This window comes from Strongylocentrotus purpuratus, unplaced genomic scaffold, assembly GCF_000002235.5.
Source record: "Strongylocentrotus purpuratus isolate Spur 01 unplaced genomic scaffold, Spur_5.0 spur5_scaffold_4, whole genome shotgun sequence".
NCBI lineage: Eukaryota > Metazoa > Echinodermata > Echinoidea > Camarodonta > Strongylocentrotidae > Strongylocentrotus > Strongylocentrotus purpuratus.
The window spans coordinates 22,561,189-22,585,178 of record NW_022145610.1 but is presented as its reverse complement, the minus strand read 5'-3'; the positions used below and the strand labels follow the sequence as shown (position 1 = coordinate 22,585,178).

Sequence of the window (23,990 nt, the reverse complement as noted above, 5' to 3'; positions counted from 1 at the left end):
GAGAGAGAGAGAGAGGAGTGGGGAGGGGAGGATGTGCAGGGGAGAATGTGCATGCGGCTATTCATGCTTAAGGTTTGCATAAACATCTTTAATTCATAATTAGTAGTATAACAATTCAAAGATACCAAAACCATTAAAAATTTATCTGTTTGATATTTTAATTACCCCTTTTTAATATTTTTTTTTTTAAAAGTGGACGGTTCAATCGCCCACCCCCAACCCGACCCGATCACCCCATGCGTGTGAGGGAAGTAAAACCAAACAGCTAATTTGGGGATTTTCCCGATTTTGAGTTTGTTTTGTTGACCTTCATGTAGGTAACCCGGGATATCCTTTGTACTAGGGATATTTCACTGGCACGCATAATTATGTGCTATACCATGGAGCTATAAGCAAAATATTGTTTGTTAAAACCTGGTGCAATATTTCGCAGAATCATGTAACGAAACTTATGTGAATTCTAAGGAATTTTTTTTTATTGATCGGTAGAAAGTCTTTTGAAAGTTGAGGTCCATGATCTCTCTGTCGATCACACCCTCCCTTTTTTTTTCTCTCTCTCTCTCTTTCTTATCCTCCCCTTTTCTCTCTCGATCAATTTACAAATCTTGATCAATTTACAAATCTCATTGTTTTCATTGCACAAAAATATCTTAAAATTTAGTTGGTAACTTGAAATGAGACATATTGCATCCCCCGAGTTCTTGATATTCTCCTCCCCTCTCCGACCGTTTTCTTCAACTCTCTCTTTCTCTCTCTCTTTTTTGTTGTCTCCCTTTCTCTCTCTTTCTCTCTCTCCGTCTCTGTATACCAGGTATAATTCGTGTGTGATCATGTGTCATTTGGAGTTCATAATGTCACTATAGAGAGTAGTAATGAGATAGAAAGAGGCCAAACATAATGGTATAATGAGAAGGATGAGAGAGAAAATGAGTTGTGTAAGAAAAGGAGGAGAGAGAACGGTAGGACACCGGGGGGGGGGGGGGGGTTGGGGGATGTGGAAGTGTTTGTGTACTACAAGATAGTGAGAAAGGGATGGAGAGAATTGCATTGCGGATTGGGTTAATGAGAGAGAGAGAGTGTGTGTGTGTGCGTGTGCGTGAGTTGTGCGTGAAAGAGATAGAGGGAGGAGGGTGGGTAAGAGAGAGAGAGAGAGAGAGAGAGAAAGGAGGAGGGTGGGTAAGAGAGAGAGAGAGAGTGATAGGGAGTGAGAGAAATAGAGAGAGGGCGTAGTGTAAGAGAGAGGAGAGGAGAAAGGGAGAAAGAGAGGGTGGGGGTTAGAGAGAGAGTGATAGGGAGTGAGAGAGAGAGAGAGAGAGAGAGGGCGTAGTGTAAGAGAGAGGAGGGGAGAAAGGGAGAAAGCGAGAGTGGGGGTAAAGAAAGAGAGAAAGAGTGTATGTGTGTGCGTGCATGTGTGCGCGTGACAGAGAGAGAGAGAGAGAGAGAGAGAGGAGGGTGGGTAAGAGAGAGAGAGAGAGAGAGTTAAAGGGGAATGAGAGAAAGAGAGAGAGAGAGGGCGTGGTGAAATAGAGGAGGGGAGAAAGAGAGGGGGAGAGGAGAAAGAGACAGAGAGAGAGAGGGGGAGAACTAGACCTTTATATAAAAAAAATATGTTATCGCAGAGCAGTGAACCTTCCTACTATCTTTTCTCACTCTTTCAGTCTAGTATTCTCTCTTCCTTCCATTTTGACTACCACAAATCATCCACTTATTTTATATAATCATTGTCATCCCCGTTATCTCCCTTTCTCCATTTGCCTCTACCACATATACACTCTGGCTCCTCCCTCTCTGCTCTCTCTCTCTCACTCTCTCTCTCTCTCTCTCTGCTCTCCCTCCTTCACTCTGCCCCAGCTCTCGAAACAAAATCTAGTGATCACTGACTTTACTCCTCTGGAGAGTGAAAATGTAGTGAAATAGAGTGAACATTCACTCTTTCTTCTTATTTAGAGAGCACTCTAATATCAATCAATATTCACTCCTAAATAGATAAGTTATCACTAACGTGACTCCCGGGGGAGTGAAAATAGTTAACATTCACTCTTTTCTTCTTAGAGATATATCTCACACTCTTTTTATTAGTGCGTTACACCGTGAAACCTTTATTGCAAAAAGGGGAAGATTATAGAGTTCATTGTTAAAATCTCAGAGGTTAAAAAAAAGGGGAGAAAATATATGTTCGCCTCCATCATATTAATAAGAGTGTTCTTATCGAGAAGTTTCCACACAAACGCAACATTTCAACTTGACAGTATTAAGAAAATCACGATATATTATTTTCCAGCGAGCAAAGTAAAACAAAATGTCATAATATTCACGTTTCTAGAAATTAAAAACTGGCCGACAAGAGTAATTGTCTAGAATTTATAAGTGATATTAGGTATAGTTTTACATAACATATTTACGTAATACAACACAATAGTGGATGGTCATATTGGACTCGTATGCACATGTTGCAGCCATGAAGCAGTACATGTATCTCAGCATGATAAGTAAATATTTGATTATGCTACATAAATACGGTTAGTTATCTGGGCCCTGTTTCATAAAATTTGTCATCAATAACAAGTTACGATAACTGCTACTGAAATCGTGGCATTTGATTGGCTGAGAGCAAATTTGTCATAGGAATTTAGCATTTGTTATTGATAACAAGTTTTATGAAACAAGGCGACGGACTAGTAAACCTCGACCACCTTTAAATTACCAATAAACCATTAACTATTCAGTTATTCTGATATCACACATTATAATACATCATACATTTATATTTGAAAGACGGAAGAAAAAGGTTTCTGCCCCGAAAAAAAAAGAGAAAATGGATGAAAATAAAGAGGAGAAGAAAAAAAGGAAAAATGCATTCTTTCAAGTTACTTGTATTCGCCAGTGCCACTTTATTTTTTAATCAATCCACTGATGGTTCAATCAAACACCGTCGAATAATTTCGGTACAGTTTTTCAGGCCTATCAGGGTTTGGACTTTGGGGATCTATTTATATATATATATTTTTTTTTTTTTGGGGGGGGGGGGAGGGGAAAAAATGTACAAAGTCTATGCCCTCCGTAAAGAAAAATGATTAATACATCTAATAGCTAAATTGTGTTACTAATTCCCATCCCAGGTACATTTGATCTATCTTTTTAATGCAAGAGATATTTGTTTCTTCGATTACAAAAAATTACATAAAAATTAGGATTCCTCTCATACACAAACGTTTCAATTGCTTTAGCCTTCATACAATATCATGACATTTCTTCAAAACTGAAAGAAGAGGAATGAAATATATCCCAGCAAGTATAGGGGACCATTGCTGCAACGACTGGTGGACAAATCTCCCCAATTTCTTCAATTTCAGGAAGATTGCCCCACCCCTCAGGTAAACACTTACACAAAAATGTAAATAATGACATACATCTACAGCAAACTAAGCCTATCTATACGCTGAGGTGCTCTTTAGAAATTAGAATATGTTACTTTTCAAAATTAAAAATCTCTCTCTCGGTCGCTATGCATGCTTCCTTGTGAATGTATATACTTTAACTCTACAATATAGCTGATCTGTAAACCGCAGGTACATCATAAGCAAAGAGCAGTCGTTCTCCAAAATCGGAAAGTCTCACCATAAGGTCTGAATGATAATTTAACGCTGCCTTTACCCATACGAATAAGAGAGATAATGGGATAGATATCAAGCATTGAGTATGGTCGCCGTTGGGATGTGATTATTGAAGCAGTCATCAGTCACGTCGTTGATCCATCCCTTAAACCCCGGTTCGATCCTTGTGAAGATACCGTGTCGACTGCGTCGAGAGCACAACTCCCCCTTCGTGCTGATGCCTAACAGCGCCCATTTGTCATCTCCACTCCTCTGGTACATTAGCGGTGATCCACTGTCGCCATGACAACGAATGTCCGTTCCGAGGCTAAAATGTGTTGTAAAAGTTGGAGATGCGAAGTATTTGTATTGATCTTGAATGCAATTGTTAATGGTACACTTTATAATGCGAAAATATTGATGTTAGAATACGCAACAATTTAGCCTTATTTGCCTGCAAAACATTGTCAAACAAAAGCAGTATTGAATTGCACTGTGTTGTAGTAGTAGTAGTATTTATTTCCATATAAAACATAGTAAAAATGCATAAAATACGATGGAAAGCCCACATTCAGCTAACCCGACATGGGAAAGCTGGTCTTCCGTGGGGTCCGGAACTATTACATAAACAAAACAGAACATAAATACATATATGAACAACAGTAAATACATTTTGAAGAAGAAAAAAAAGTAATATAAAATAAAGGGGAAAAAAAAAGCACATTTCATAATATTGTATGATTTAAGATCTCATTATCCATTCTTTACAAGGTCGTATTCTGTCTATTTTACATAGATTTCACGTATTTACAACATACAAATACACTGAACAAAAGTTGTAAGTTTTAAGTCCAAACCTGAAACTTAAAGTTACACATGTGAGAGATGAAATATTATGATATCATTTCTTCATCTGTCGCACTGTCAGAGTAAGGGATATCTGCAACTCCGACGACAGTTATCAACGAACAATTCTCTCCATCAATCCTAGACCAAACACCACACCCAAACTAACCACCACAACTACCCCCGGACAACTATCACCCGGACAACTACCCTCTGGGATAGTTGCCCGGGTGTAGTTGTCCTAGAGGATGGTTGTCGTAGTGGGTAGTTGTCTGGGGGGTAGTTGTCCGGGGGTAGTTGTCCTAGTGGGTAGTTGTCCGGGGGTAGTTGTCCGGGGGTAGTTGTCCGGGGGTAGTTGTCCTAGGGGGTAGTTGACTGGGGTTTTTGTCCGGGGATAGTTGTCCCGGGGGTAGTCATCCTAGAGGGTGGTCCCCCTAGGGGGTAGTTGTCCTAGGGGGTAGTTGACTGGGGTGCATATCCGGGGGTTGGATGTCCAGGGGGTAGGTGTCCTAGAACCTTGTATAGTTGTACAGATAAGAGTTTCTTCATTCAAATGAGTCTGGTTGCTTTCATACATACCCATCTCCCGCACAAAGCATTCTATCTGTCAAATCGATCCTATCGTCAAGTAGATCTCTTGCGTGGTCTACACGACATTCGTCTTGATCAGCCAGCGGCATCGGGAATTGGAGAGGAACATCGCGGGCATTCTGGGGAAGCCCCGAGGCTGTACCCCATCCCACCACTATGGGTTCATGAGGAGAATCCGTTTCTGTTTCAAATTTGAAGGGACAAAAATATAGGATAGAGGTGGGAACATTGATATGGACAAAGAGACACGCAAATGGGTTGGTGGGGTGGAAAATGAGAAATAAAATCATGATGCAAAGAGAAGGTTGAGTTCTGGGAAAGGTGAACAAATTATTTGAACTTTTTCATTCTTTTTATATTATTGTGAAAGAGTATAACAACAACAACTGTCCCCTGAAAGGCTGAAAAGGATGGTCATTCAAATGCCCCTAACATTTGAAGTACGTGTATGACGAGTACACTGTGAAAAGGTTGGGCAATATTTTCCAACACTTTGCCCAACGTTGTGCCAATAGTCAACCCAACCATCTATTGGGCAATATTTTGCCCAGTGATATTGGTAAACGTAGGTACCTTACTTCACACGTGTATAATTGTTTCGTATTTTGACCAAAATTTGGGCAAAGATATGACCCTTCAACTGCCCGACTACGGTAGGCCACTTGTTGGGAAAGTCTTGACCAGCTGATGGGCAAAATACAAAACAATTATACAGGTGTGAAGTAGGGTACTTACGTTTACCAATACCACTGGGCAAAATATTGCCCAATAGATGGTTGGGTTGACTTTTGGCACAACGTTGGGCAAAGTGTTGAAAAAAAATTGCCCAACCTTTTCACAGTGTACTTGTCATACACGTACTTCAAATGTGTAACAGCTAAAGGTTGTGGACCACAAATATAATGCCACATGTTTGTGTAGTCCCTGTCATAATATACTCATTTCTGAGTGCATGTGAACTTTAGCAAAACTGGGCCGATTTCACTTCGTTTTGATGGTTCCAAAACCTCACAGTATACAGCAATGTGTGCATGATCAGCCTTTTCAAATTGCTTCTACGCAGTTTCAAACATAATCAGAACTCAACTTTATCTTTAAAACCAGAACAATTTCAAGCACAACTTTTGATTTGACATCGTTGATGCCGAGAGCATTTAGACAAACTAGTGTAGTTGAACTCTTAAAGCGAAAAAATGTTGTATCTATTGGTCGTAAGAAACTAAGAAGTAATACATTCTGACTGCTTTGGTAAAGATCAAAGAAACTAGTTAAATTACCAGAAGGTAGACAAATAGTCCTGGCACAACTGTTGAGCTCAACCGGCTCACTGAGATGCAAGAGAGCGATGTCATAATCATGGATATTATCATAGTCGAACTGACCGTGCAGGACGATCCGATCGACTTTGATCGTCTGTTCGCATCCCTCTCCTAGCGAGCGGTTGTACTCTCCCATGGTGACCGTGACCTAGAACATGGGAGGTCGAAGGGAGAGAGAAAATGAAAGACAGAGAAAGAGAGGGAGAGAGGGAGAGAGAAAAAGAAAGAGAGAGAGAGAGAGAGACAAAGTGAGGGAAATAGAGAGGGAAAGGAATGATGAGGAAAGATGATCGATTCGAGCTCAAATCATCGAGCATTGGAAAAGAGAGACGGTTGATAAAAACTAAAACTAATATGGAAGATCGAAGGGAAATGGGGAGACAATATTATTATGTGTGTGTGTGTGTGTGTGTGTGTGTGTAAGAGAGAGAGAGAAAAGAGAGAGAGAGAGAGAGAGAGAGAGAGAGATAGGGACAGACATACAGACAAGCGGAGGAAGAGACGGAGAGGGTGTATGCGCTTCCAAAATTGTAGACCATAAAAACACTGTTGTTTCATGAACGATTTAATACTTGATTGTATTCATCATTCCGCCGACACTTAATTATTAAAGAAAAAAGAAGGCCTGTAGAATTTCTCACTATGAAATTATGACCTACATGAAAAGACAAGAATTTTTGACTAGTCACCATATCAGCTGAAGAAATCCCAAATTGGGAGGATGACAGCATCGCTCGCTCGAAACATAAAAGTGATCCTCAGGTTATTAATTTTATGAAAGTACCTTTATTTCTTCTGGTATGAATTGTGAGTCCTCTAGATCTATCGTCACCAGCTTCTCGTCAATGACTTCAGCATCCGGGATGTTTGCAAAGCAGGAGGAGGTGGTCAGTACCCACTGTTGGCATAGCAACGTACCGCTACACGCCATCTTCCAGCCGGTAGATGAGTTCCGATGGATGACTGACAGCCATGGCCACGCCTTCTCATTGGCTTGGTAGTTGTCACCAGCGACGAGTACATTGCCCGCCTCTCCGCATGGCTTGTAATCTGTGCCACAGATAGAATGGTTTTATTTCGTCAAAGATATAGGGCAAGGGCTAGGATTTCAATTGGGCTTTAGGTTATAGCTTTAGGGTTGGGATTAGGTTTAGGTTAAGTGTTTGGTCCAGTGTTCCAGACATGAATTTCAGTTGTGACCAGAGCATTTTTCAATATTCACCTCGATATCAAGTCTATATAGAGCGGGCTAAGAATATGGAGGGAGGCAGAAAACATCGATAAACTGGTAACATCATACCAGGCAAGCCAATACCCGACACAACAGACAAAATAATAAATTAAGTGACCCTGAATGGCATTATGATTATCAATCACCATTACATTATTTAGGGGAGGGGCACAACCGGCCTATGCCCGCCCCTTGAAACCCAAATCATTGCCGGTTGAGAACCTACTTTAACAACCAAAGGTAAAATATTCCTCTCGCCCCATTGTGAGTTTGTTAGTGTTTTTCTTCAAAATCATGCTCTGCGCCCCCCCCCCCCAGTTTTCTAATTTCTAGATCCCTCCTAGTTGAGAACTTAAAATAACTATATATTATGCACAAAAGAAAATATGCCTCCTTGCCAAATCGTGCCCTTTCCTCCCCACCTCTTCAAAAGCCTGAAACCGCCCCGAAGTTGAGCTTACCTATCTCACTACTATTCACCAGACCGGTGAGAGTCTGGAGATCTTGAAAAGACTCAATGTAGAAGAAGTGACTGGTAGGGGGGTAGGAGGCAATTTGTTGGAGAGCCGTCTGGTTGATCTGCCTTCCTACTCCGACTGCAAAGATGTCCAAACCTAATGAGTACAATACAATATACATGTGAATTAAAAATTAATGATCCTGGATTAGCTTAAAAGGCGAATTTTAATTGAAGACAAAGTTGTTAAAGTCCAAATGTCTCAAAATCTCTGATCAAAATGTAATGGAATATTTGGTCTTCTGTACTCCCCCACCCCCTCTCCAATCAGAGAATACTGGATGCCCCATTTGGGAAAACCAACGGTTGACTCTGTACATCGTTGCGAGTATACCTACCTTTTTCTTTGAGATCATTTGCTACCAAGAAAGGGTCCGCTGTGTTGTGTTGTCCGTCTGTGAAGATGAAAAGGACATGCTTGGCTCTTTCTCGCATGGTAGGATAGATTTCTGTAGCGACCATCGACAGCCCCTCCTTCAGTCCTGTTGCGCCTCCTATGTTTTCCTGGAGGGCGTTTCACAAAACTTGTCATCAGTGACAAATTGCAGTTTTTGTTATAAGCTACTGAAATCCTTGCTTCTGATTGGTTATCAGCAGATTTGTCACTGAATTTTGTCATTTGTCATTGAAAAAATGCTTTGTGAAACGGGTCCCTGTACAGTATTACACAAGGCATTTAATCCACATGATGCCTCCCTTTATCCAGGATTGTGGGAATGTGGGGACGAACTCTTTTTTTTCTCAAGACATTTCGTCCTTGTTTTCACGAAGTGACGGTAGTGAGGAAAATTGTAACGCAAAGTGAATGCATTTTTTTTTCACTACCGTCACTTCGTGAAAACAGCGACGATTTGTTCTTCTTCTCGTTGAAACATGATTAAAATCAGCCATCCCAATGAAAAGCACTCTGGGGTGGGTGGGGGAAGGGTAATGGAAGGAAAATAATAATGAAATCTCATATTATCGGGCAATTATTTACCAACTGGAATCATTCATGCCGGCCGTTTTCAGGGGCGGGGGGGGGGGGGGAGGAGGGGGGGGCGTTGTGGGAACAATTTTTTTTTAATGTGTGATATACCAGGACACCTCCACCATGTCCACTGTGACAGAAAATTACCGTCAAAGCGTCAAGACGAGCAAACACTTGCTCCTCGGTTTCGACTCCGGCTGAATAATTGAAAGCCATCTCTGCGGTGCTTGAGAAGGTTAGTGCAGCTACTCGAGTTCCGCCTAAATAAAATGAAGGGGGAAACAGAAATGGAGAAGTTAGCGTGCCTAAAATATCTTCAACCATTATGACTCTCATTTTCTCCCTCCGTCCCTCTCGCCCTCCCTCCTCCCTTCCTCTGTCTCTCTGTCTCTCTGTCTCTCTCTCTCTCCCTCTTTCTCTCTTTCTGCCTGTTTGTGTGCGTCTTTCTCTGCCTCTGTGTCCATCGATCTCTTTATATTCTTCTCTCGTATGTCTGTCTCTTGAGTCTCTCAGTGTGTCTCTTTTTACACACTTCATAGTCTCCATTTCTGAATGATGGATATGAGCGCCATGATTATAAGAAGCCATAAATATGATTAACGAGATCCCTTGTATACGTTACCTTCATCATACGACACGCCAAAGTTCGAGAGAAGCTGCTTGGTGAAATTGACGACGAGCTGGAAATCCGTTACGTCCAGGCTTGACGACCGATCGTATGCGAGGACGATGTCGAGTCCTAGACTAGGAACATTGGCGCTACGAGACGAAGCTTGACGCATGATGCTCGAGTTGGTATAAGATGTGAACGGGTCTATGATGTTTCTCTTGATGTCTGTCGCCACGTCACCAAGTGTTTTTTTGGCTAAGGAACGAAATGGAAAGTTATCATTCAACAGATCAATTTGAACATTTGTTTCAAATACATGATAATTCGAACAGGGATTTGAAAAAGGTTTTCTTGTATCATGATAGAGTCACGTACCTCTGATTTCTTTTAACCATTTCCCAATTAAAATAGTTTTGCAGTCTGAAGTAATCATCAAATAAAAATTATAGATATGACAGATATCCCATTTCATATCGTTTTCAACTATTAATCAGAATGTTATCGAGAAGACGAGAAACATTATTGTTATAACCATGCCTGTCTCGTCGACTCAGTGTCCTGCTTTGGAGCAAACAAGATATTAATTCTTGTTGTCTCAGCTTCAAGTTCAAAAGTTTGTAAAACTTTATTTACCTTAAAGAAAGAGTTATTTACACAAAATAGGTTGGTGGTAAAAAACAGGAGTGTATGGATATCATTGAATGATCAACTCTTTCAATTGATTTCTAGATTTCCATTAGTCGTAAGAAGAAGAGCATTGGTTGCTTTTGATCGTTTATAACTCAAAAGTTCTACTCAATTTATAAGTAGAAAGTTTTATGAAATTTATTTGAACACTTTCATAAATAGTGCTTAATTAGTATTTAATTACATTTTCACTTTTAAAGAAAGATAAAGCTGCAAAATCTGTGGATATTTCAGAGCACCTCCCTCTTATCCCAGAGTCATGAATAATTATCTATAATGATTATATTACTAAAAATAATGATAATAATAACAATAATAATAATTATAATAATAATAATAAATAATATACCCCAGCAACTGCCAGATACCCATTTACACCTGGGTGGAGAATGGCAAATGTGGATTAATGTCTTGCCAAAAGACGTCAGTGTTCGGCTGGGATTCGAACCCCAGCCCTTGGATTGAGAGTCAAGTGAATGAATGAAACTGACTAGCAAAAGTTTGGCATGTTCCATGAGCAGTCGTCATTTTCTACTTCTATATAGTAAAACAACAAAAACATAGTTACGTTTGCATCTTGGAGCTCTCCCGGACCATTGTCCATTGTACCGACACTGTCGTATGCCGTTTCCGATCAGATCATAGTCGTCGTTACACACGACAGAAATATGATCATTAGCACGGATGCCGCCGAAGGTTTCGATTCGGCCATGTAAGGGGGCTACCGGCTGCGGACATCTGATGGTTATATCTGTTTACCAGGAGAAAGGAAGAAAACAAGAGTATAACAAGCGATATTATATTAATTGAAGGCGATTTGCCATGTGAGAATACTATCGAAAAAAAGATCCGGGGATGATAGACGCGTTTACTACTCCATGGTTATGCATATTGCCGTCTAGAACCCACTAGGGCGGAGTTTAATCCGAGTTTCGTGTTCCTTGAATATTGCGTTCCGCGGGTCTCCAACCCCCCCTCCCCCTAAAGGGGAAGAAAATGGCTGGTCTTGTTTGCAAAAGAACCAAAAAAAAAGCCACCCGGAGCCCCTTCCTATCATCCAGAAGCGGTCCTGTTTTTATTGTCACCGGTGTAACATTAGCTTCTTATTTATTGATGTAACTGCGTTTGTAATTTGTGTATGCTATCAAATCTATTGAATATTTGTTTTGATTCATATTATCTTTATTTTACCTCCTATTTTATTGAAGTATTTCTTGTTTCCAAACTTTTTGTTATGATCATTAATCTTGTAATATCAGTTCACTTTTATCTAAACGGGGATGCATCACTGTCCAGGTTTCTTCTAACCTGTTTGGTTTTTACTGTCTTCATGAACATAAGTACAAATTCAAAATACATGTAGTGTAGCAGAACATGAGACAGACATACCAATGCATCTGGCTGTGGCGTTATTGTCGTGTTCCCACTGTCCCCGTAGGCAGGTCTGTCTATCATCTCCTATTAATATGTAACCACGATTACAGCCGAAGTCCACACTGCGTCCACGATCTACCCTGATGAAGCCATTGGCGGGAGCTGATGCGGGCTCACAAGGGATGTTATCCTCTGTTTGGGGGTAAAGTTTTAGATGGTTACCTTGCTACCATTTCGTTTTTTAATACAGTTCTCAATTTCGAATGCTGAAATGAAGTCAAATTTTGTTTATTTTCTTTATTTTAATAATAATTGTTCATGGATCGATCGGGTGGGTGGTACATGCACACATTACTTATCATAGGCTCTGTATAAGCTTGGCTTGTTAGAACTCTTGTGAGTAATGTGCCGCGGGATTCCATATCCTTAAACTGTACTGCTGGCGAACAGAGCAACAAGACCAAGCTCTGTAATTATTAGGATCTCCGTCCAATAGTGCCGTGTTTGTGCCATCAACCTGGATCGACCAAATCAATTGATTCATAATATATATAATATATTTTCCCCGTGACATGAGAGTAATATTAATCGCTTCATTCTTTTAATTAAATGTAATATTAATTGTTATTGTATAATTGTGTAAAGTGGGGGCACGCTACAAGAGTCCTATCTCGTACCCCGGGGCAAGGTGTCTGACACGGCCGGTTTATACATTAATCTGATCTAAGAAGACACGAACGAACGAACGGGGTAAAGTTGTGCCAGGTTCGAAAGTCATTTCACACCTTAAAGACACATAGAAGTGGGCTCTTATCGGGAATTTAACACCGTTCGGGTTTTTACCCGATAACTGGTGTTTTCAATCACCAAAGTTAGCCTTCAGTTTTATGACCAACATGCTTTATGTAATGCTGTGTCTTTCCCCCTCATGGTAAAGTCATTATCTGACATTATTTTGCATCATCCGAAGACTCTCTGGGACACGAGGGGTTATTTCCTTATTGCTTTGTGCAAACGCGTACACCGTATTAGTGATATTTCAATCAAGTCTGGTGTCAGCAAATTATGACCTTCTGCACATGAAAACGACCCGCTCCCTTTAAAGCCTATCCGCACTAGTTTGACCAGGAGGAATTAGACCTCTCTGCGTGGTCACTGACAGGTTGTTATCTCATCAAATCAGCTCTCAAAAAACAATAAGGAAAGGGGACCATGGGGGACCAATGGGTACCGTTCAGGCATTGTTTGCTGTATAGAGGGCGCAAGTAGCTACAAGTAGTGCAGTCCCCCTTTGAACATACTGACCTGGGCCCGCTTGGACTGTCGGCTCACTTGTACTTAATTACGACGGCTTTGTTAATCGCTACCATGTGATCTGTTAATTACCTTCGCAGTGTGTTCCATTGCCAATGTAGTAACGCCGGCAGGAACAGGTGTATGATCCTTTGATGTTCAAGCAGTCTGCATTAGTACTATGACACAACTCAGCGGGCAGCGGAAGCAAGGTCCGTCCCTGACATGTCACCTGGTTCAACTTGTCGAGGAGGGGGTGATCCTCGACAACCGGTGCGTAGTCGGTACTATAGAAGGACGATTCGTCGTCATCACTGACATCCGCGAGGAGCCAACCATCCCTGCATTCATCGATGTCTGTTCAGAAGAGTGTGCAGGAAGGAAAAAAAACGATCGAATAGACTTTCTAGAAATCGAATCATTAAGGGTAAAAAAAACATCACCATCAGTATATAATATTATTTCAGAGTTCACTTATTCTGTGACAATATCAATGTGAGTCGTATTTGAACATGCATCCAGAAGAAGCGCTATTCAAATACATTATCATCGCTATTGTCATAATTTTTTCATTATCATTACATTTATAATTTAATATTGTAATTATTATTAATATTATTATTATTACTATCATCTACATCATTAGTAGTATAGTGTTATTCATCATTGTTATAATTTTTACAACTATTTAAACAAACTGGACAGCAAGTTAGCTACTACATTTGAATAAAAGAGATAATATCATAAATACACGGTGATGAAATGTAAACGATAAAGTATTGTTTTCACCTTCACATGTTGGTCTGTCCTCATTGAACTGTCCCGTGGTTAGGCACCAAACTGCCTCGGGTCCCATCCTAACGAATCCATTGTTACAACAAGCGGAGACCATTTCCCCAACACCGACCGTTGAATCACCTTCTTGTGCAGCGTATGCTCCATTTTCAAGGACCAGATCGCTAAGGTTACACGCGTCTAATGGGGGATTTGATATCACAACCAATTATTTTCAATTTTAAGAAAAAATGATCTGAATACAGGGCGTTAAAAAAAGTGTACCCGTCTTTGGTAGCTTCTAATCAAAGAGTTATAACCTATTTGACCTTAAATCATAGTTCATTGTAAGGAAGAACTAATACTCTGTCTAATGATGTCACTTTCATACTTGTGCTGCCAAGTGAACAGCAAGCTTTGCAAAAAAGTATGTCAAAACCCTCTTGTACCAAGTTTGGGCTGAAGTAATGAATATGGGTCAAAAGCCATAATGTTTGTGTTCTCTCATTCCAAAAACAGTTGCTCATTTATTTGCATGGAATTTTAGGCAGTTGAAGAAAAAAAAAACTGTTAATATCAACTCAAACCTAAGGAAATGCTAATTACAAGCACGATTTAAGATATTCTCTTTGTTATGATGATTACAATCTTGACTTCATTCGCTTCCCTTATTGCAGGCCATAAAATGAAAAGGCTTAATTCTATTAATTCTAATGGCATTTGAAAGATAATACTAAACAGAAGGGCTTGAAAATGTCTTTTTGTGTGAAAATAACTACCGATAGTTGTCGAATCGAACTTAGCGATTGTGGTCGAATAGTCTGATTTTCAAACCCTTGTACCGAATGGTCGTACGTTTTGTGCTGCGCAAATATTCAATCATGTTAATTTTGGCCATTACAAGAAGTGGGTTATTGATGTGGACAAATGCTCATGTACCCTTTACAGCTCATTTTATGTATGTTCTTACCAAAGAATAAAAGAAGTCAACCAGTCACTCAATAGTGTCTGACAGTGAAGTGTAGAAAGTAGACAGTTTTCTTGCATAATTTGAATACTAGGACACTGCTAACGTTTACAGATAGGACATACGTGACACACTTCCTGCAAAGTTCTACAGATTGAATTTGATGTTGCGGCTGCAAAAGGGATACACTACCTTTAAAGGTACCATGTCCCTTTTGCAGCCAACCTCAAATGCTGTAGAACTTTGCAGGAATTATGAATATGTCATGTATGTCCTATTTGTGAAATTTAAACGTTAGCAGTGTCCTCATATTCAAATTATGCAAGGAAACCCGTTTACTTGCTAGACTTCACTGTCAGACACTATTGAGTGACTGACTGGCTTTTTTTCTTCTTTGGTAATAACATACATGAAAAGAGTTGTAAAGCGTACATGAGCATTTGTCTACATCAATAACCCATTTCTTATGATGGCCAAGATTAAACTGATTGAATTTTTGCGCAGCATAAAACGTAAGACCATTCGGTACAATTGTCTGAAAATCAAGATTATTACTTTTGGGCTCTATAGCCCTAAAGTCGATTTGACAACTAATAGTCGTTATTTTCCCACTTGAAGAAATTTTCAAGCCCCACCTTTTTTTAGGGAAGTTCTAAATTAGTATTATTTTTCAAATGCAGTTGGAATTTAACTTTTTCATTTTTGGCCTGCAAATGGGACATAGTACCTTTAAGGTAACTTTGTCATTGAGTAATACAAAACGGACAGCGTTTATATATTTGGGATGCCATACCTTTAAAAAAATGGAAGTCTGCTGTCAATTTCTTTGAAATGTAATCATTATGTGCTCTTCCTTGCATTTAGGTTTAGTATCCTTTAAGTCTTCACACGCTATTCGAGATAAACATTATGCTCCTTACGTATGTGAAATAGCGCAGTGGACAAGTGAGCTACCATGAGACAAGAAGTTAGTAGGTTGTTTAAAATAATTAAAGGTTATTCCGTTGGATTGAAACAAGGTTCTGTGAAAGCCTAGAAACATTGCATCATTTTAAACAATGAAGCACTGAAGCACGAGGCAGAATTTACATTTTAAAAGGATTTTAAACGAAAGAAGCACATGCATATGGCCTGACCCACATTCCGAACTTGGAACAAGGCGATTTTGACAACACATTTTAAAGACCCTGGTGCTCATTCACCCGTGGCAGAATTATTATGAACAGGGTATCATTGGACAGAAGGTAAGTAAATCTTCATCATGAAACTAATTTCCCGCTAATTTCAAAGTCATATTGGTTATGACTTTTTAATTAAGAGCTACCAAAGTTGGCTACACTTTTTTTTATACGGACTCTATAGACCAGTTCGTAGATACCCGATAACCTCAAATATCTACAGACCTTATAATCATTGCCAATGTCAAGGAGGTTCTTCAAGATCGAATATGGAAGAGCAGACGTTATGTCCGGCAGGGGCGGCGCTCCTGGGGGGGGGGGGGGGTTGCACAGCTCCTCCTCCTCCCCCTATTTTACATAGGAAAAGTATCCCTTACCATATTTCATAATTGTACCTCTGATAATCGCCCCTATTTAAATCTGAGAGGTGCCGGCCCTTTTCCTTTGACAAGTGCCCTTTTTCCTGTGTAAATAGTGTTCCTTCCCCCTCTAATAAGTGCCCCTTTCACCTCTGATAAGTGTCCCTACCAAAATGTGACAGGTGCCTCTTTTTACCTCTGATATTTTTACCCCTGATATTTTTACCTCTGACATTTTTACCTCTGATATTTTTACCTCTGATATTATTACCTCTGACATTTTTACTTCTGATATTTTTACCTCTGATATTTTTACCTCTGATATTATTACCTCTGACATTTTTACCTCTGATATTTTTTACCTCTGATATTATTACCTCTGACATTTTTACCTCTGATATTTTTACCTCTGATATTATTACCTCTGATATTTTTACCTCTGACATTTTTACCTCTGATATTTTTACCTCTGATATTATTACCTCTGATATTTTTACATCTGATATTTTTACCTCTGACGTTTTCACCTCTGATATTTTCACCTCTGACATTTTTAACTCTGACATTTTTACCTCTGATATTATTACCTCTGATATTTTTACCTCTGACATTTTTAACTCTGACATTTTTACCTCTGATATTATTACCTCTGATATTTTTACCTCTGACATTTTTACCTCTGACGTTTTCACCTCTGATATTTTCACCTCTGACATTTTTACCTCTGACATTTTTACCTCTGATATTTTTACCTCTGACATTTTTACCTCTGATATTATTACCTCTTATATTTTTACCTCTGATATTTTTACACCGAGCCTCCCAGAAAGCCCCAGACTCGTTTGTGGATAAGATCAATGCCAACTTTCAAGTGCATTATGAATCATGACATCAATATATCCATTCTTCTCTCTCCTTCTCTATAGTCTCTCTCTCTCTCTCTCCATCAGGGATGGGGTTGGGCTTCGTCCCCTTCATCCTTAATTCGGTACTGCCTACTTTCACAAACATTAACAGTCATAATTATTCTTGCAAACGCATGAATACATCCATACACATCAAATAGAACGAAAAACGAATCATATTTTAAACTTAAATTTCACAAAGCAATTAAAAAAAATCGGCTTACCCGTCTGAAGCCCAATAAAGCTGGAAAATAAGAGCAGGCACGCTGGTAGAATGGTTTTGGACACCATTTTGTGTATAGAATGCCCCCGTTTACGGTTCTCATATCAATTGTAACTCAAAACCAATAACCAAACTCGCATGCCGTGCAAAAAAGGTGGAGCTTAAGTGGTATTTTTTCTGACTCTATGTGCACTAGTAGGCGTTCTTGAGAAAAAGTGGGAGAGAGAGAGAGAGAGAGAGGGGGAGAGAGAGAGTTGTAGTAGTAGGGCCACTGTTCGACCCAAGTTTTGCACTATTTCCTTCCTTGTCGCTACATCCCTGGAATAACCTGGATGCACCTTCATAATTATGACCGCTTCGATCAAATTGCTTAAATATGAGACTGTTTACTTCAAATAATGTTTCCTGGATCCTTTTTAAGAGGAAATCTAGGAAACGGTGCTTTGCAGAGATTTTCATTTTTTTCTGGTTTCTTTCGTTTTGCTTTTTGGTAAACATAACACCTTTTCCTGCTTTATTTCACAAAGACACACAGTGTTTTCTTGTTATCTTGTTTCATGTTTGTTTTGTATTTGTCTGCATGTTTATTTAGTTGTGACTCCTTTCAATTTATCTCTGAATAAAGGCCTCTAAAGTAAACATAACTTTTCATAAATATTTCCCCCCTTTTTAAATACATTTTTAAAAATAGTTTTTGAGGTTATGAAATTGGTCAGTTTGGGGGATAGGCAGTCATGGATAATAACTATGATAATTTCCTCCGATCAGAATAGACTCCAATCAGAATAGACTTGGGCCCTATTTCATGAAACTTCTTATCTCTACCAAATACTAAATTTCTATGACTAAATTGCTCTCAGCCAACGAAATGCCATGATTTCAGTAGCGTATAACAGTTAATGTTCTTAATAACAAGTTTTATGAAACAATGAGGGCCCAGTTTGTAATGCACCCCCGTACTCTCTAAAAAAAATCGAGTGATCACGGACGTCACTCCTCTGGAGTGAAAATGTAGTGAAAATAGAGTGAACATTCACTCTTTTCTTCTTAGAGAGCACTCTAAAATCAATTGATTTTCACTCCTAAACAAGTGATCACGAACGTCACTCCCAAGAAAGTGAAAATAGAGTGAAAATTCACTTTTTTTTTAAAGAGAGTACAGACTAGGGGTTCGGGGTTCGCGTGAACCCCCCTCCAATATATATTTTTTTTGCTCAAAGGAGGGGGGGGGGGGGTGTTGATTTTTTTAAAATGGTGCTCCATACCCTGCCTCCCCGTAAGCAACAAAAAAGGCAATTTGGAGATTCACGCGGGTATATAGTGATCTCATATTTCAAACATTTCAAACTCCCTAAGTATTCACTATGAACATGACTGACAATGAGAGCGGACAAAATATACAGTTCCTCAGGTAGACAAAGGAACATCCCTTCACAGCTATTATGTAAAAAGGTGAATATGCATGTGACACCTGTTCTACACATTTTTACATAATAGCAGTAAGGGATGTTCCTTTGTCTACCTGAGGAACTGTATATTTTGTCCGCTCTCATTGTCAGTCATGTTCATAGTGATTGGTCGGATTTATTTCAAAGTTTCTGTTTGCTGTAATCATAAGGATGGATCGCCCTCTAACGTGATAAAACAGTCAGCAAAGGATTGCATTAAAAAAAAACTCGGGGTGATTAGAGAGTCAGTAGGGAAATAAATAACGGTTTCATTTTGTGTATATGATAATCATTAAGTTTTATGAAGTATTGCCACGGCTATAAGCAAAGCTTATGCGGCAATCCTTCTTTATGATTATTTTATGTTAATAATACAATTTAAGTACTTTAATGTTGATGATGTATTAATCATATGTTTGTTTATTGTCATGATTATGTTGTCATTGGTTTGTAATTTTGGAAAAAGACTATGAAGAGAAATAAATGAATCAACTCAAATCGAATCAAACCATTGTACAAAATGCATCCTTTTGCTTTAAAGATAAAGTTGAGTTCTGGCCATGCGATTGCATTGTGAAAGAAACGGTGTGGAATCGATCAGAAAAAGTTGATCATGTAGCATTGGTGTGTACTGCAAGGTTCGGGAGTCATCAAAATGATAAAAGAATGTGGCCCAGTCTTGGCAATTAAAGGAACATTACTGTAACCAGAAAGATGTATATGGGACTACACAAACATGTGGCATAAAAATCGGGCCTCATGTCAGTTTAAGCTGCATGTAACTTATCATTATGTAGAATATGAAGGCATTTGAAGAGCCATGCTTTTCAGGGAACAATTTTTCTCTGATGACCTTCCACACTTGCATAATAACAATGATAACGCTCACAAATTATTTTTCACCTCTTCCCAGAACTCAGCCTTCGTTTAAGTCTAACATAAGGAAGAGAAAGACCCATCAATTAAAGGTGATGCTCAGTTCAATTCACCAATTAAAGTGAGATAAACATTATTTCTTTTCGAGCAGAAACATAATGTAGAATAATTTCTTCCCACTAACTTCAAAAGACTTTCTACTGATCGATTTAACGTATTTTCCTTAGATTTCACATACATTTCCTTACATGATTCTGCTAAATGTTATACCAGGTTTTAACAAACACATTTTGCTATGGTATAGCACAGATGCGTGCCAGTGAGATATCCCTTGTACAAAGGATATCCCGTGTTATAGGTCAACAAAACAAACAAAAATTCGGGAAAACCCCCACATATTTAGTTTGGTTTCACTTTACTCACAAGCATGGCATGATCGAGTCGGGTTGAGGGGGTGGGGGGGGGGGATGGGGGTTGTACGACTAAACCAGTCCACATTTTTCCAAAATTTCAAATAGGTTTAATTAAAATATAAAACTGATAAAATATATATTTGATTTTGATATGATTGATACTAATAGTTATGAATTAAAAGGTGTTTATTCAACCCTTATGCATGAATCGCCGAAAGCGCATTTTCGCTACTGCCCCCTCCCCTACCCCCACACCTCCCTCCCTCCCCCTCTCTCTCTCTCTCTCTCTCTCTTTCTCTCTCCTCCTCTTCTCTCTTTCCCCTCTCCTTTTCTTTGCTCAAATCTCCTCCGTTTGATCTTTATTCAATAAGTGCTGCCCGGCTTTGATATGATAATTCTGTTTTGATGTTGGGTTTGGTTTGCTCTTCACTTTTCAAAATTCTTCACGGAAAGGATGCCCCCTTTGATATATTTTACCTTACACTCATGTCCATAATATCAATAGGCCTTGCTTTCCGGAAAGAAATCAAGAGCCTGCGATGATGAAACCCTCGTGAAAACAACCGACTTCTCGTTATCCTGTTATTGAGTTAGCAAGAGATTTCAATCTCTTCTCGGAAGTGAATCTTGTTATTGTGGCCGGTATTGGGTTGCAACTTGAGAAGAAAGGGAAAGTTAGAATGTTCTGGTTTCTCATGGAATCCTTCTGTTCAGTTGACTCGAATCATTTCCACCCACTGCAAATTCGATACTTCTAAAAATCAATGACGAATTGAAAGTGAATGTGGCGGTATCATAAAAAGCAAAACAAAAAAACTTGCTAGAAACGACCCTTTTACAGATTTATAAAATCCAACTGAGAAAGTACCAAATAATTTATACACTTATTTGACAAGTTTACTTAAAAGTGTTTATTTTTTTTCCACATCTTGCCCTCTTCATAATACAATGCTAGTACCAGTTTTGCCCGACATAGCACCGTTCAATGTCAGTGTGGGATTCTGGTGATGTTCACAACGGGTTGACATTAAGAACACGCACTCACATTGGCCCGATGAATCCTTAAAGAGGTAGTCTACCCTGATACTAAGTTGGTTGTATATTAGAACAAAACGAGAGGAACAGGTCAGTGAAAGTTTGAGCAAATTCCGATTAAAAATAAGAAAGTTATGAATTGGTGATGCTGTTGCGATCAATCAAACACATTTGTGTCTGATTCTATAAAGTATTAAAGCCCGTCTGTACTAGTTGACCAGGGGGGATTAGACCATCCTGCAAGGTCATTGACAGGTGGTTATCTAATCAAATCATAAAAATGACTATGTTAATCACTTCGAACCAACTACATGGAATTAAGGCAATGCATCGTGTATAGACGGATATAAAACACGACATCTACGATGTATGGCTCCTCCATTTTCAGATTGACACATTCTTCTATGATCTTTATCCAATCAGCGCTCTCCATCTTCGAGCAGCACTGTTCGGAGCGCGGCCACGCCAATTCTGTACTTATTTTGATTGACACATTCTCATATGATCTTTATCCAATCATCGCTCTCCATCTTCGAGCACCGTTCGAGCGTGGCCGCGCCCATTCTGTACGTTTAGAAATAAGTTTCCTTTCTTTACAAATGGAACATGGAAGGTAGTATTGGATCGAGAGCCTAGGAGAACGACAAGCAATGGAGGGAAAGAGTTATCATTATTTAGTCCTGTTCACAGGACTGTTTCTTTGCCTGTTACACAGTGGCGGTAAGTGGATTATCATGATCTTTTCAAGACTTATACCATACAACGTGACCAATCGCACATTAATTCATGATTTTTAGCATGCGCTTCCCCAACCCTCATTCCATGTTTTGCTATGCCATGTAAATATCCAGGTGAGGGGGCCTTACGGATTCCAGAAAAAAACAAATATTGTAATTTTTATCAAATTCATGAAATCACCATCACTACATGCCTGCTCAGATATAAAGTGGTAAACCACGGCTGATATATGATTATCTAATTATAGGCTATGAATATTTTGTTATTTTTTGTTATTTTCTGTATTGAGCTCAGTATAGAACTTGAATACAAAACTGTGAAGCGTAATACACTTAGATACGTGTAATCAATAATAATTATAAAAAACGCCTGAAATAGTATTTTAACTAAGCGGCTGAACTATATAAACTTTCCGGCCATAGTATTTTACCATGCATTTATATGGTTTGTTGATAAGCCGTCTTGACTATTATGTAGTATAATCTTGCACATTACTAAAGCGACAGCTCCAGATTTGAGAGTGCACCATCATTTTATACCATTTCTCTCTCGTTGGTCCATGTTAACATTAAGGATATTATATTCGATTAATAGAACACCCACTACTCTACTGACATGAGTACTGTTTCAAACAGCTTTGAAGAATGCAGTTTGCGGATACATAGGTCTATTTTTTCGTTCATATCATTCAATGTTTTCATCTGTATTTACGCCATATTCATGCACATTTTAAACTTTGCATTACGGTGTGAAATATTCAAAAAATATCTATTATCATCAATTTATTGTCTCTTGTCTTATAAACTCGTGTCTGTTTAGTTTTCGACTAGTTTTTCTGAATAAAATAAAATGATATTCAAAATAAAGTTCAGAACATTCTTCTTAAGTGAACCCTTCACCATTGACATGAAAAAAAAAGAACATATAGGCCTATACTTAGAGTGATAGTAGTCAGGCGCGGATCCAGGATTTCTCAGGGGAGGGGGCCCAACTTTTTACTTTTTGCTCCCAAAAATTTGAAAATCGCGCCGGCGGAAAAGTCGCTCAGTGGGGGGGGGGGGGGGGGGGGGGGGGGGGGGGGGGGGGGATGGGAGGGGGGGGGGGGTAGTGAGCACATTTTTTTTTTTTTTTTGGTCCTCGAAAATTTGCACCCCCCCTTGAGCCAGGGGGGGGGGCCCAACCACTAAAAAAGGTAAAAAATCACGTGTTTTTACATGATTTTTTTCTCAAGGGGGGGGGGGGCGGGCCCCCAAGCCTCCCCCCTGGATACGCCACTGATAGAAGTAGTGGTGGTGGTAGCGGTGATGTTGGTATAGTGGTGGTGGTGATGGTGAAGTAATTAGTAGTGGTTGATGTGGTGATGTTGGTGATGTTGGTAGTTATAGTAGGGCGGTGGGGTGGTAGTGGTAGTGGTAGTGATGTTGATGGTGGTGGTGGTGATAGTGAACGTAGTGGAATGGTGATGATGATGGTGGTGGTGATGGTGGTGATGATGATGGTGGTGATGATGATTGTGGTGGTTGTGGTGGTGATGGGAATGGTGATGAGGATGGTGATGGTGGGGATGGTGATGGTGGTGATGGTGATGGTGGTGATGGTGATGGTGGTGGTGGTGGTGGTGATGATGATGGTGATGTTGATAGTGGTAGTTGTGTTAAAGACGGTGGTAGTTGTAGTGTTGGTGATTGTTGTGGTGGTGATGGTGGTAGTGAAGATAGTGAGCGTAGTGGAAATGGTGATGATGATGGTGGTGGTGGTGATGGTGGTGATGGTGATGATGGTGATGGTGATGTTGGTGGTGGTGGTGGTGGTGGTGGTGGTGATGGTGATGTTGATAGTGGTAGTTGTGTTAAAAATGGTGGTAGTTTAAGCAGGCGCGCCGGAAGCAGTTTGGGATTGGGGGGGGGGGGGGCAAACACTCCAGGGGGCTTACCTTCCAGGGGCAGTGACGTAATGAGCAAACACGTTTGGAAGGGGGGGGGCAGAAGAAAAATCTGCATCACCACCACTCTTACACGTTACATGCAGGCCCCGCGTAACGTT

General features: G+C 39.7%; 2 protein-coding genes across 2 annotated transcripts in view; one reads left to right on the top strand and one right to left on the bottom strand.

Annotated features, from left to right (window-relative positions):
* Positions 1–2,251: 2,251 nt before the first annotated feature.
* LOC754422 (complement C2-like) lies at positions 2,252–17,586 on the bottom strand. The gene is made up of 13 exons (XM_030997921.1): positions 17,439–17,586; positions 13,821–14,006; positions 13,125–13,388; positions 11,754–11,930; positions 10,933–11,115; positions 9,690–9,932; positions 9,215–9,327; positions 8,436–8,601; positions 8,042–8,194; positions 7,134–7,399; positions 6,308–6,497; positions 5,019–5,211; positions 2,252–3,921 (listed from the first exon to the last, which is right to left on the bottom strand). The coding sequence occupies exons 1-13, from the start codon at positions 17,503–17,505 to the stop codon at positions 3,687–3,689; spliced, it is 2,436 nt and encodes an 811-aa protein (XP_030853781.1). The 5' UTR covers positions 17,506–17,586; the 3' UTR covers positions 2,252–3,686.
* Positions 17,587–21,759: 4,173 nt separating this feature from the next.
* The window catches only part of LOC100892785 (sushi, von Willebrand factor type A, EGF and pentraxin domain-containing protein 1), a 48,110-nt gene continuing 45,879 nt past the window's right edge, over positions 21,760–23,990 (top strand). Inside the window, exon 1 of the mRNA XM_030997438.1 lies at positions 21,760–21,929. Within this exon, the coding sequence (XP_030853298.1) occupies positions 21,860–21,929 (70 nt within the window). The 5' untranslated portion in view covers positions 21,760–21,859. The remainder of the gene's footprint in view (positions 21,930–23,990) is intronic.

Bases quoted from the DNA above. Each gene is read 5' to 3' on its own strand.
- LOC754422 (XM_030997921.1), bottom strand. From the start codon at position 17,505: ATGGTGTCCAAAACCATTCTACCAGCGTGCCTGCTCTTATTTTCCAGC. The intron at 14,007-17,438 runs GTAAGCCGATTT...ATCCCCCATTAG, and splicing joins CTTTATTGGGCTTCAGACGG to ACGCGTGTAACCTTAGCGAT. The intron at 8,195-8,435 runs GTAGGTATACTC...TGTACTCATTAG, and splicing joins AAATGATCTCAAAGAAAAAG to GTTTGGACATCTTTGCAGTC.